General features: G+C 35.3%; 1 protein-coding gene across 1 annotated transcript; it reads right to left on the bottom strand.

The window, feature by feature from the left end:
• Positions 1–4,592: 4,592 nt before the first annotated feature.
• Positions 4,593–13,860, bottom strand: LOC143579983 (stearoyl-[acyl-carrier-protein] 9-desaturase 6, chloroplastic-like). The gene is made up of 2 exons (XM_077063145.1): positions 13,407–13,860; positions 4,593–5,162 (listed from the first exon to the last, which is right to left on the bottom strand). Exons 1-2 carry the CDS (start codon positions 13,848–13,850, stop codon positions 4,596–4,598), a joined length of 1,011 nt encoding a protein of 336 aa, XP_076919260.1. The 5' UTR covers positions 13,851–13,860; the 3' UTR covers positions 4,593–4,595.
• Positions 13,861–14,178: the final 318 nt, after the last annotated feature.

Genomic DNA, 14,178 nt, shown 5'->3' with positions numbered 1-14,178 from the left:
TTGCAATTCAATATTAGTTATGATAGTTTTTTATATTTGTTTGAATAGTTTATAACAGTTTTGTTTGTTAAATGAGGTAAACGGGTCTAGCTGGAGGGCTTGTAGGATGGCTTAGTGGGCTGGACGCTTAATGGGCTTAACTGGTGTTGGGCTTGGATAGCTAATGGAAAAAAGGCCTGGAACGCTTTCATAAAAGAATAGAAAAGTTCATCTTCATTCTGTATTTTTTGATTCAGAATGTTTAGTATTGTTTGAGGGTTTTGATTAATAAGAGAAGATCTTCACTTTTGTAACAAGCAACTTGAAATACTCAGTGCTTATCATTTCCTTTAATCTACGAACATGAAAACTTCATCATCATTGTCAACATACCTGATGTCTATGCTCGTTCTCTTAGTTGAAGCCATAAAGTCGTCTAAAGCGAAATTAAACCCTGAAAATGACCATACAAGACCAAAAATCAGTTGATATCAAGAAATTAAACCACCGAAAGGTCGATTAGGGTTTTCAAGTTTTCCTTATCCTCGATGGCGGTGTTCATAGTTGCAGGGACTGGCTTTACCGAATAAAGGACCAGTCAACTTCCAACGGTGGAGTGCTGAACTGCTTAACTGTGGTGGTTCGATGAGAGAGAGAGATGTGAGCATTAGGGATCTGGTGACATTTGATGATGAGAGAGCGATTTGCAGATTTGATCAATTCAAAATTTGAACCGGATGGCAAGGATATTGGATTTGGGTGGGATTGCTTGAAAACTTTTGCTAGTTTAGTTTTATGCACTATACACTTGTTCATGCGTGAACGAATTGTACCTCTTAATTTTAAGAGTGGTTTTTGTTAAATTACAAATTTGCCCATCCTATATGTATTATAATATATTCATAGTATAGATATAGATTGTATAGATATACGCGTTTATCAGTATTATATATGTCGATTTTTTTTACGAAATCGGGATGCTAGATATATAAACGTTTTGGTTTTTTTTATTCTTTTTATTTTCACGTTTGTTTTGGTTTTATAATTTTTTTATTATTTTTCTTGAAGGGTTTTTTTTTGTCCAAAACGGTTCTCAAATTTCTTAATTTTCAAATAGTATATATATATATATATATATTCTAATATTGAAAATGGCATACTTTAAAATATACCTTTTTCTCACAATATACTTTTTTTTAAATATATATGTCTATAGGATTGAGTTTAAATAAAAAGTTTCATTTTTATAGAAAGGTTAAGAAAGAAGGTATTTTGGTCCATCATCTAATTTTGAAAACTATGGAAAGTTCTACACCCATCTGCTTGTCTTAAAACCATGTATCTCAAAAAACCACCACCATCCACTGGACCACTCCACCGTCCACCGCCACCACAGCTGGTTTCTCCAGCCGCCGCCACCTAACCACCGTTGCATCCACCTCCTGTTCGCCGAAAAAAAACCTCTTGCTCGCCGGGAAATTATACCAACCTCCTACTCGCCGGAAAAAAGCATCCAACCACTGCTGCAATAGAGACGAAGAGTGTTTTGGCAACCATGCTAGCTGCGGAGGATCTAACAGAGGGTCGATGATTGGATTCAGGGAGCAATGCATCTGCCGCACGTACCTATTTCTAGGGCGGCGATTATGATGTCCGTACGCCGGAATTGTAGTTAATGGAGGTGGAGGAATTACGACGATGTAACCTGTTCACCGTTGTGTTTTTCATCAAATTGTGTTTTTTCACTTATGTTATTATGTTTTTTTAACAAGTTCCTTTTTCAAGTAGAAAGAACGATAGTGCGATTCTCCTTGAATAGAATGGCTATAGCATTATACACTCATTTTCAAACAGATAGCTATAAAGGTGATACGAAATAAAACAATCATGCTAAAAACACAATCCGTAGAGAGAAAAAAAACACAATTTAGCTTTTTTTTTTTTAAACACAATTGATTAATCGAAAAAGATTAAAAAAAACACTATAAAACACAATGAAAAAAAGTCAAAACGAAATAAGCTATGCTAATGAACAAAACTACTAAAAACACGATGGGAAAATACAAATTTTGTAAAACACAATTAACAAAAACACAATACACAAAAAAAAAAAAACTATGTTAAAACACAATTTGATATAATACAATTCGTAAAACACAATGATCTAAGCATATAACGCAATGTATAAAAATCCCACTAAATTTTATTTATTTTTATATAGCAATATGGTACTCATATTAAATATATAAAAACACTTGTTATTATAAAAAAATGTTGTATTAAAAAGTTATGAACGTTTTAAAATGACGGAGGAAATTGACATAAGCTTTGCATGAGAAGAAAGAAAGTCAACAAATATGTGTTATTTCTTTTTTACCCTTCCCCTTATTTCATACATGATTTTCTCTCAAACTAATCTGAATTATCAAAATTTAAAATCAATGGACTAAAATCCTTCTTATCTTTCTAAAAAACCTATCTTCCTATTTGAACTCAACCCATTATATATATATATATATATATATATATATATATATAGGGTCAGGTTCAAATAAGAAGTTTGATTTTCCTAAGAAGGCTAGAAAGGAGTGTATTTTTATCTAATACTTTAATATCAAAACCCACTTACTTTAATCTCAAAACCCACTTTCATAAAACTCAATTACATCTTCACTCATCTCTTACAACCACCACCACTCCACCGCCCACCACCACCACAACCGTCACCCACCGCCACCACCTCGCCGGAAAAGTCCGAAAAAACACAATGAAAAAAACACAATGGAAAAATACACTATAAAAAAAACACCAACGATAAAAACACAATAAAAAACACAATTGTATGACACGATGTAAATAACACAATGGAAAAAACACAATGAAAAATACTATTGTATAACTTAATTTTGTAAAACACAATTCGGTAAAACACAATTTGTAGAAAACCCACTAATTTTTTTTAATTTTTATATTACAATATGGTACTCATATAAAAGATAAAAAGACACTCGTTATTATGGTGAATTTGTTTTTCAATAAAAACATCGTAAAAAAAGTTATGGGCGTTTTAAAATGATGGGAAAATTTGGCATGTGATTTGCATGTGAAGAGAGAAAGTCAACAAATGTGTTATTCCTTTTATGCCCTTTATCTTATGTTCACACTTGATTTCCCCCTAAACTAATCTCAACCCTCCATATTCAAAATTAATGGACAAGATTACTTCTTATCCTTCCTACAAAAAGTATACTTCCTATTATAACCTAACCCTATATATATATATGTGTGAACCCTCGGGTGGGCAAAAGTGAAATTGCACTAATTTTGACGTTATTTTACTAATCCCGTGAAAATAACGTTAAAAGTGACGGACGGTTAATCAGGCATCATGTAGTGACGTTGATAGCCGAAAGACAAGGGTATATGCACCGATCAGCCGGTGTCCCGATGATTGAGTGCTATGTGCCTTATGTCCAAGGCTTGATGCAAAACTACTATCGAGCCGGGGGTCTCACCAGAAGCAGCCTCTCTATCCTTATGGGGTAGACGTAAGGCTGTCTACATCTTACCCTCCTCAGAACCTACTATAGCTTTGCTATTGGTGGGATATACTGAGTACGATGATGATGATATATATATATATATATAGTTTATATATACAGGGAAAAGTTAAAATACAAAGGGACACAAAAATAAGAAGAGTGAGAAGGATTGGTGGCTACACAAAAACCCCTAAAAAATTCCAAAAAATTAATAAAAAAATTATAACTCAAAATATAAATAAAAAACGAAAAAGTTTGAAAACCAAAAATGTTTCCCTCGTCATTCTCGTTCCAAAAAAAAAAAAATTCTGAAAAGACACATTGCAGAGACAAAAGACACAATAACGAAAATGAACCAAAGACACAATTATAACTAAAAATAGACATAAAAAATCGCAAAATATAACACAATGCCAAGCAAAATATAACACGATGTTAATAATATAACATAATATCAAGAAAAAAAGACACGATGTCAAAGAAAAAAAGGCACAATCAATGACGAAAATAAACACAAAATACAATGATAAACAAAATGACACAATGGTCTTTTTCACTTAACATTGTATCTTCTTCGAGGTTTTTTTTTAAGAACGAGGAAGACGGTTGAGACATTTTTGTGTTTTACTTCTTTTGATTTTTTTATTAAATTTGAAGTTATGATTTTTAATTTATTTATTTTTAATTTTTTTAAGGGTTTTTCTTGTGTGGTTATAAATCATTATCATGTTTCTCAAATTTGTCTCCTTTTGTAAAATAAGTTGACCCTATATATACAAAAACTTAATAATTTTTCTTTAAGCAACCCCGTACGTAATCCTTTGACACGCCATTCCAATTTCCATCCATGGGGCAAAGAACGACGCTCCCAAGTCCCAATAAACTTGAAAAGAGTGGGGGCGGGAACCCACACTTCAGGAAAAAAAAAAGAAAAAAACAAAGAAAGAAAACCTTAATTCACATTGTTTTATTTAAAGTTAACAATATTTTAATATATATGTTGCATTTTTTAACACTAGTCCGTGAAATGTATGTCACACGGATTTACCCATTAATAGTCCAGCAAGTATGATTTTACAGTATAATCTTCTTGTTGAAAATCCAGCTAAACTTGATACCACTCGGCTCCATCTTCCGAGCTCGCTCGTCACTTCGCTCCTGCAAATTTCTGATCCTTTTTGGTAACCCACATACATACTCTTGCGCACATCTTCCCTCGCTGGTCAGCCCTTCTAGCTCCTCCAACCTCCATCGGCCAACTAAAAATTCCAAAATATTTGCATAATCACCGGCAGTGTAAACCCCCAAACGTTGCGATACAGTTGAGTAATGGCTATATAAAGAAGTGTCTTCACCATCATTCATGAGATAAGCTGGCATTGTAATCCTCTTTCTCATCATCTCTGCAATTGCAAGCATGGCGGTCGTGGTATCCACTTCAAGTAGCTTTTCAACTATTTTAACGTAGGCATTTTCGTGGCGTTTTTCATCAGATGCAATGATGCTGCATATACGGGCAAGCATAGGATCACCATTCTCCTTTGCTAATCGCGCTGTGTTTCCGTGTGACACAAAAGTGGCACGTTCTTGGAAGGATGTGTATACAAAGCCCATGTAAGGGTTATTCTCGGTCCCTGTGTCCTGTAGTATTACATGATTCAATTAGAAATTTTGAAGGTTCGATGGTTTAAAAACAGATTAAGTGTTTGTAGGGGGTTCAAGAGATTCCATGTGTTTGGATGAGCTTTTAAACGTTTCTTATTTGATTATTTGATTTTTGAAAAGCAAAAAGTATTTGGTAAAGCTTCTTCCAAAACTTTAAAATGAAGCTTTTCAAAACTGTTTTGCTTTTCAAAATTCAAATAAGCAAATTTGAAAAGCTTACCGAAACACCACTTAAATGGAATCGCTTTAAGACCTTTTGTGACATAAGGATAGGACAATTGCTAAGTTTGTTTGAAGTGGACTTGTTAAGCCCTTTTATGAGATAAGGAGATCAGCTTGCTATGCCCGCCTTTAAACTTTAACGTATTTTCTATTCCATGCATGTATAGAAGTAACTCATTTAATATATAATTTGTTTTACTTTAATAATAAGATAATATTTAACTTTATTAAAAATCATAATAATATATTTAGTTTGTTTCATTGATCTTATTAACATTCTATTATTAAAAATAAGTTATTATCTATTAAGTATAATTGAGAGATTTTGTGCCGCAAAAGTTAAGGACCGTGTTTTTTTTAAATATTGTATCTTTGTAGGATAAAAAGGCGATTTGTAATGGTGGGGTGGTTATTTTGGTGCGTTGTATTGTTGATTAGGTGTGTTCAAAACCTCCGGATATCCGAAGTTTAGGGGTGTTCAAAACCGGATATCCAAAGTTTCGGAGATATCCGGACATTTCGGATAGTGGATTTCACTATCCGAATACGAAATTTTAGATATCCGATCGGATAGTGATTCGGATATCCGAAAGAAAATCTGGAAAAAAAAACCTGTTTAAAGCCAAGAATCAGGTTTTCCAATCTAACAACCAAAACAAGCAAAAGACAACCTGTAATACAAGCAAATACCTAATTACAACAAACAAATCTTTGAAACAAATATGTAATTAATAATCTAACAATATGTAATTAACAATCTAACAAACTAATTGAAACCTAAAATAGCTTATCGAGATGGAGTATGGAGAAATAGTGGTGGAGCTGTGGCGGATTTGTGGCACAAGGAAGAGTGAAAGCGGTGGACGGAGATGGTGAGTGGTGATGGAAGCGCACCGAAGGACGGAGTGGTTACCGGAGCCGTGGAGGTGGTGCAGATGGACGGAAAAGAGAGAGCAAAGATGGAGGTTGGAGATCAGAAAGTGAAGGGAATGACTGAAAGAGTGGGTTTGTTTTGAAATTACGGTTCCATCGAAGATTCTAAGGTATATGATAAAAAAAAATATATATATTAAATTTATATTTCGGATAGTTTGGATACAAGGGAAGGGAACGGTTGAAAGAGTGTGTTTGTTTTGAAATTAGGGTTCCATATAAGATTCTAAGGTATATAATAAAAATAAAAGAATATTAAATTTATGCTTTGGATAGTTCGGATCAGGAAAATCCCAAGATGCTATCCGAATCCGAATTTTTGGATATTCGGGGTTGCTATCGAAATTTCAAATAATTCAGATATGGATTCTCTGACATTCGGATACGGATTCAGCTTCAGATACTTTTGAACACCCTTGATTGCGTAGGCTCTAACCTAACTTTTGTTAAGAATATTTGTTTCTCTTTCCTTTTTTTCTTCATATCGAGGTTTTAGTGCTGGGACCTGCCTACCTATTTTAAATTCTTTCTTAATAGGTATAGCCAGTGGATTTGTAAAATATATAGTGATAATTGTTTTTGTTTGTCTGTTTAATTTTTTTATTTTGGTCTCATTAACGTAACGAGTGTGACAGAAACTAACCAAATTCGTGTAGACTCATCGCTTTTGTTTTAGTTCCAGTATCAAAATGAAAATAATGACAATCGACTGAATGCTGATTTTGTTTTAGTTCCGCCTCAACGGTCGTGGTTTACCAACACTCGAGTTTCACCTACCTACACCACCCCACAGCCCCCCCCTTCTCCCAAGCTTTTACATTTTTTTGCTTTTATTTTTGGTTTTACTTCCGGTATGATAACACATTTAACTGAAACCGACTGAATTCGGGTCGACTGATGAAACCGACAATATTTGGGTTTTACCATCGCCTGAATCTTACCAAACTGCCACAGAGTAAATCACTAGATTTAAAATAATGCATTTTAGGTAAATATTGAAAGGTAGTTTATTTTAAAAGATATCGGTGTTTTTAGTAATGATATGGGAGTTATTTTCCATTCTGGTTTTGCGAGATTGCATGGAGTGTCTTTTGGTACGAGGTTTGATGCATTAAAGAGGGAGTGAAATGGAATTGAAAAGGAGATATTCATTTATTTTGTTTAGACAGAACTGCAGATTATGTCCTTTATGTTTGAGGTGAATTCCACATTATGTCCTTTAAGTTTGATAAGTGCAGCGGCTGTCCCTCAACTTCAAAAACCGTTGCGGTTTATGTCCTTTAGGTGACAGACGTTAACTTAAGCCGTTAAATCTAAAACACAGGCCACTCACATCAGGGTAAGATCGTATTTTTAGCCCCAGAATTTCAATATATTATTATAAATCCCTATTATTATAAATCCCTATTTCATTCACGTCCTTTCATATTTCTCCTAACTAGGGTTCAATGGTGTTTCTTCATCTGAAAGGCATGGCTCAAATCAACATTCGTGATGTACTCGATCAAGACGAAGTGAATGAAATATATGGTAAGCCAACAACTTCTTTTATTATAGAAGAATTTATGATTTCATAACTTGTTTTATGTTTAATCGAACTATATATCGAATACAGGAGGTAATGTTCATCTTTTTTCCATACACTTGCATCATGGGGGTTATTTTACTCGATCGCCGGGGCGAAGATACGTTGATGGTAAAGAATCGTTCATTGACTTGCTAGACATTCAAAGGTTCTCGGTGCATGATCTAGAGCGTGTGATGGTAAAGCTAGGGTATGTTGATAGTCAGGATATTTACTACCACTTTCTAATACCCGGAGATGATTTAGATTTTGGTCTTAGAGCTTTACGTAATGATTCAGAATTTTTACCTTCAATGCCGGTACCAAACCGAATATTTCAGAACGGTATTTTTGGTACCGGTACGGTACCGAGCTCATCCCTAATTCTTAGGAACCGGGAACCAACCATATTGTGAATAACCGGGTCAGGTCTTGTGGTTATCGCGGGTCTCACTTGATTTATGCTTACCCCTATCCAAGACCTCCTCCTCTCAAACCAGGTGTTAATTTTATTTCCCTATTTAAAAGAAATTTTCTTGCTCTAATAATTGTTTAGGTAAGTAATGATGTATTGCTAAACAATATGTATTGAAAATATTTATTATTATGCATTTCAATTTATGTGTTGGATGGTCACAGGTAGGGCCGTTTCTGATGTGTTGCTCAATATATGTGTGAACAATTGAATTCCAAGCTACTAGATGGAAGAGATAAGCCAATTATCACAGCATTAGAGTTTATTAGGGAGTATTTGATGAGAAGAATAGTCAATGTTTTAAAGGTAATAGATAGATCCGATGGTCTACTGACACCCTATGCCACAAAAGTATTAGAAACAATAAAGAAAGAAGCTGCTAAATATTCTGTGATCTGGAATGGAGGGGGAACATTTTCAGGTGAGTGGCCCATTTGGTGATCAGCGTGTAGTAGATTTAAGTCAAAGGTTGTGTGCATGCAGGAGATGGGAGATAACAGGTATACCTTGCAGGCATGCAATGTGGAATATGCAGGCTAATGGAAAACAATGTATGATCCCTGAAAAATTGGTAAACCCTATTTATATGCTGGAGACTTGGAAAAAAGTTTATAGCTTCAAAGTATTTCCAATCAATGGTTGGTCCATGTGGCCAAGGTCTCAAGTTCCTACCATTCTTGTCCCACCAAATCATCACAAACCAATTGGAAGACCAAAGAAAGTGAGGAAGAAATCAATAATTGAACCGAAAGACATCACAAAAGGTAATAAGTTATCAAAAAAGAATTCAACCATGACTTGTAGCAAATGTAAGCAAAAATGCCATAACATCAGGAGTTGCACAAGCCAACAAAGTTAATGTTTTGGATCAGCGGCGGGTAGTCTTTTGGATCACAACCTTTTATTTTGGGAAAAATATATAGTATTTTGGTAGTATGTTTTAGGTTAATGGCTTGTATTTTGGATTAATGGTTTGTATTTTGGATAATGTTTGGTATTATGAAAGTATCCTTTTAATATATTTGGGTTTTAATGTGTGTAATGTCTACTTTGTTAAATATTGATTGGGTTAAAAAGACGATCTTACCCTCATGTGAGTGGCAAGTGTTTTAGAGTTAACAGCTTTAAGTTAACGGCCGTCACCTAAAGGACATAAACCGCAACGGTTTTTAAAGTTGAGGGACAGCCACTGCACTTATTAAACTTAAAGGACATGATGCGGAATTCACCTCAAACATAAAGGACATAATCTGCAGTTCTGTCTTTTGTTTACTATGTTAAAAGAATTGAATTATTACTTTTGTACGGTTTATTTTTTTAGAGGTAAAATATAGAGAGTTAATTTGTAAAATATATAGTAATATTTGTTTTTGTTTGTATTTTTTTTTGTTTTGTTTTAGTTTCGATAACTTAACGAGCGTGACGGAAACTAACTGAATTTGTGTAGATTCATTGCTTTTGTTTTAGTTCCAGTACCGTAATGACATAATGAAAACCGACCAAATGCTGATTTTGTTTTTGTTTTAGTTCCGCCTCAATGGTCGGGTTTTACCGACGCTCGAGTTTCACCTACCTACGCCATCCCATAGGCCCCCCTAATTTTTTTTGCATTATTTTTTTGTTTTACTTCTAGTATAATAATACACGTAACTGAAACTAACTGAATTCGGGTCGACTGACCGCCTAAAACATGAGATCGACATCGCTTGGGTTTTACCATCACACGGGTTTTACCGAACTTCCACCGGGTAAATCACTAGTTTTATATAAATATTTAAAGATGCTTTGTTTTAAAAGATATCAGTGCTTTTGGTAATGACATTGGGGTTCTTTTTCGTCCGTGGTCATGCGAGATTGCATGGAGTATCTTCGGTATGGGGTGTGATGCATCGAACAGGAGATGAATTAATGGAATTGAAAAGGAAATAAAATAGATAATTACTATTCATTTATCTTGTTTGGTTAACATAAGTTATTGAATTAACTATTAAGTCATTACTTTTGTGCGGTTTGTTTTTCCATATGTAAAATGTCTACAGTCTGCGTATTACACATGTAAAAAAAGAGGTGACCAAACCTCTGCAATCTGCAAGAAGAAGATTGTTTTTTAATGTCTGCAGACTGCTTAAATAAACTGGTGGTAGTGTACGAACGTTGGTAGTGGATGGTGGACAACGGTAGACAGTGATTGTGGTAGATGATGGCGACGGTGATGGTGTCAAATGGTGGGGGAGGTGGTGCTGGTAGTAGACGACAGTGGTGGGTGGGTGGTGGTGGTGATTGGTGGTGGTGGTGATCGGTGGTGGTGGTGGCGGACGGTGAGTGGTGGTGGTTGTGGACGGTGGTGGTGAGCGGTGGAAGGTGGTGGTGGCGGGTGGTGGTGGTGGACGGTGGTGATGGTGGATAGTGGGTGGTGGTGATGTTTAGCCCTTTGCAGATCTTAGAAAATCTTAGTAGTAAATGAACCAAGTCAGCATTAAGAAAAGTTCGTGCTGATGGTTTTTTAATAAAACGTTTTGAAAAAACAAACAGTGTAAAGATGATAATATTTGCACGTGGTCCGTGCGTCGCAGACATAAGATCATGCATAGACTTTTTTAAAAAACAAACACCTATCTTTAATGTGTTGTTTGGTGGACACAAAAATAAGTCAGAATGAAATACAAAATGATAAAAGTACCATTGTTTTAAAATAATTTTTTTTTTACCAAAACGTATAAAATGGAAATTTTGATAACTGGTGTGGTGGTGGCGCGGTGATGGTCAGGTGGTTCCGTTGTTATATCAAGAAAATAATGTGAAAGAGGAATGAAGTAGAAAAAAAAGAGGTCGGAAAGTAATGTTGTTTATGAAATGAGATATCGTATGTAATCGTTGATTCTATTCAATTGACCAACTAAACAATCAGGGTATGTTTGGTTGGAGGTAATGAAATGAAGAGGGAATAGAATGAAAGAAGGAATAGAGTGGGCAGGGGAATGAAATTGATCATTCCATTCCTTTGTCTTGTTAACCAATGAGAATGAAATAAATTATTACTTTATGTTGTTTGGCATCCTAAAAAAATGTATGATTGAAATAAAAATAATAAAAACACTCATATTTCAAAATAATTTTTTTTACAAAAAAAAAAAAAAAAAAAAAATCGCAATGGCGATGGTGGTGGTTTTAGCTCCGGCAACGAAAATGGTGGTGGCAGTGGCGACGGTGGAAATGGGGGTGGCGGTGGTCAACCAGTGGTAGCATTGGTAGTGATGGCGATGGTAAGGTGGTGGTGATGGTTAGGCTGAGGCGGTGACAATGTTTTCGATGGTTACAACAACGATGGTGGCGACGGCGGTGGCGGTGGTTGGCGCTGGTGGTGGCGGAGGCAGTGGTGGCGATGGTGGCGATAAGGTGTCAGTGATGGCGATGGTAGTGGTAGTTGTTGTTAGGTGGTGATTGTGTTATTGAGAAAGTAGGGTGAAGGAGGAATGTAATGAAAAAAAAGAAGAGGGGTAGGAAGGAATGGTTTTGATGGAATGGGATTCCATGTGTAATGGATGATTCCATTCCATTGAGCAACCAAACACCATTTTTTTCATTCCTACGTAATGAATCATTCCATTACCTCTATTATTCATGCATACGAAACGCTACCTCATTCTTCATTTCACCTATTATTTGATGAATTCTTTTACCTTGTGAATTCTATAAAAGTTGGTGTTACTTTCTTCTGCTCTTTCACATTTAGATTTTTAAAAAAAAAAAAAATAAAGACAAATGGTGATTCGTCATTTTAAATGGATAAAAGTTATAATTGTCAACTCGATGAGCTTTAAGTTTTTTCATGTTTCCGCTATTTTACATGGTGAAATTAGTTGGAATATATTAAGACCTGCCATTTAAAATAACATATATTGAAGCATACTTTATGATAAGCTGTAAGTTTTTTCTGGTTTCCGCTATTTTACATGGTGGGATTAGTTGGAATATAATAAGACCTGCCATTTAAAATAACATATATTGAAGCATACTTGATAGATAAGTATGTCTTTTGATTTAATGTAATTTTTTTCAAAAGATCTATCATTTTGAATGATATATTCTTAAAATATTCAAACAAATTCTGTTATTTTAAAAGGCGGAACACCGACACAACTTTTATGTTATCAGACAAGAGCTGAAACACTTATACAACTTTTAGTAGGGGTGCTTTTTAGGTTAGTTTTTGAGTTTTGGGTTTTTCAGGTGAGGTTCTTTGGGCTTCAAAATTTTAAATTTAGGCCCAAAACCCAACTCAAATCTCTCACGGTTTTTTCATTTTCAGCTAATTCAGGGCTGGGTTAATTGTTTTTCGAGTATCCTAGAGAACAAAATAAATTTAGAACTAGCTAATACTAAAACTAACATATTCTTCATCATTCGTAGCATAAATAATCAAATAATAAACCAACGCAACTTAATAAAACAAATAAAAAATGAGTATAACTTAATAAAGTCCAACCATAATAAAAAAAACACCAACATAATGTCTTCAGTCTGTTGTGAGCGGAGTGTTCGATTATGGTTGCTTTTAGTCATAAGTCGAAAACATTAGTAAAGAATAAATAGCTGATTCATAACAGGTGGAGTGGGAACACCCAATTTATGCCAAATTTGGCCCAAGAATATATTTAGTTTAAAACTAATTGTTTATTTGAGTTTTTCGGCTTCCCTAAAAACTCCAAATTCGGATCCAATAACCAACCTGAATTACTTTAGTTTGGATTCGAGTCAGTCTTTTTCTTTTGTTCGCGTTCTCCGGGTAGGGTTTTCTCGGGTCGAATTTCAGGTTTCGGTTTTTAGGATCCTGTCATTTGACATAACGGATCATCTACAAACTAAGAAAAAGCGTCTCAAATGAATATCATTTCACATTTAGGTGAACTGGTTCATCGTTTTTCATCTTGTAGCGACTAACACCAAATGTGAAACAATAGATATGAATGACTGGAACCAAATAATCAATTCACAATATGCAAAGATTTCGTTGGTAAACACTAACCATTCCAGAAGCAATCAAATTCTGGATGGTCCTCTCTATCATCAGCATATCCACCCGACCAGAAAGATAAAGATAAGTACGAAGCAAGTCACCATGGCGGTTCTCTTCAGCGGTCCAAGCCCGAGTCCATGTAGCCCAAGAGCTTGCACTGGGAGCGGTCTCATCACGAACCCCGTCCAAGGTGTTGATATAGGTCTCATAAGTTGGCAAAGCGTCCTCTGTGATCATGTTGCCTATAAGAACCACAAGGTAGTCGTCAGGAAGATTGGCAGACATGACACGCAAGGTCCGCACCTCGGCATCAAATTGATCGGATGGCTGTGAAGAGTTTGGTAAGAAGTCACTAGGCTGCCAGCACTTTTCTGTTGGCTTAAGGAAAGGGAGGATGGTTTGGGCAACCCATGGCTCGAGGAACTTGTATACCTCAAGCTTTTCCGGTGGCATTGAGTGGCTGATTGCATTGACTTTGTGGTGTCGAGTGGTGGTTTTTCGAAATGGAGGGCATGCTGGTGTGAGAGGTGAAATTCGTAAAGCTTGAGGGGTGATGTAATGCATGGCTTCAATTTCGTTTGGTTGAAACTCATCTTGTTAGGATTATATAATAGTTATGATCATTAAAGCTATGATGATGGCAAGTCTCACCTTACCGAACACCAAAAACAAGGAAGATAAAAATTGTTAATAATTTACGACAAATCAACATCTCATCCTGATGTCACCTTACCGAACACCAAAAACAAGGAAGATAAAAATTCAATAATTTAAGAAGATA

The sequence above is a fragment of the Bidens hawaiensis genome, unplaced genomic scaffold (genome assembly GCF_021521415.1).
Source record: "Bidens hawaiensis isolate Kalapana, Puna unplaced genomic scaffold, B.hawaiensis_p1.1 tig00030187_1, whole genome shotgun sequence".
Classification (NCBI taxonomy): Eukaryota; Viridiplantae; Streptophyta; class Magnoliopsida; order Asterales; family Asteraceae; genus Bidens; species Bidens hawaiensis.
This window is presented reverse-complemented; position numbering and strand designations above follow the sequence as displayed.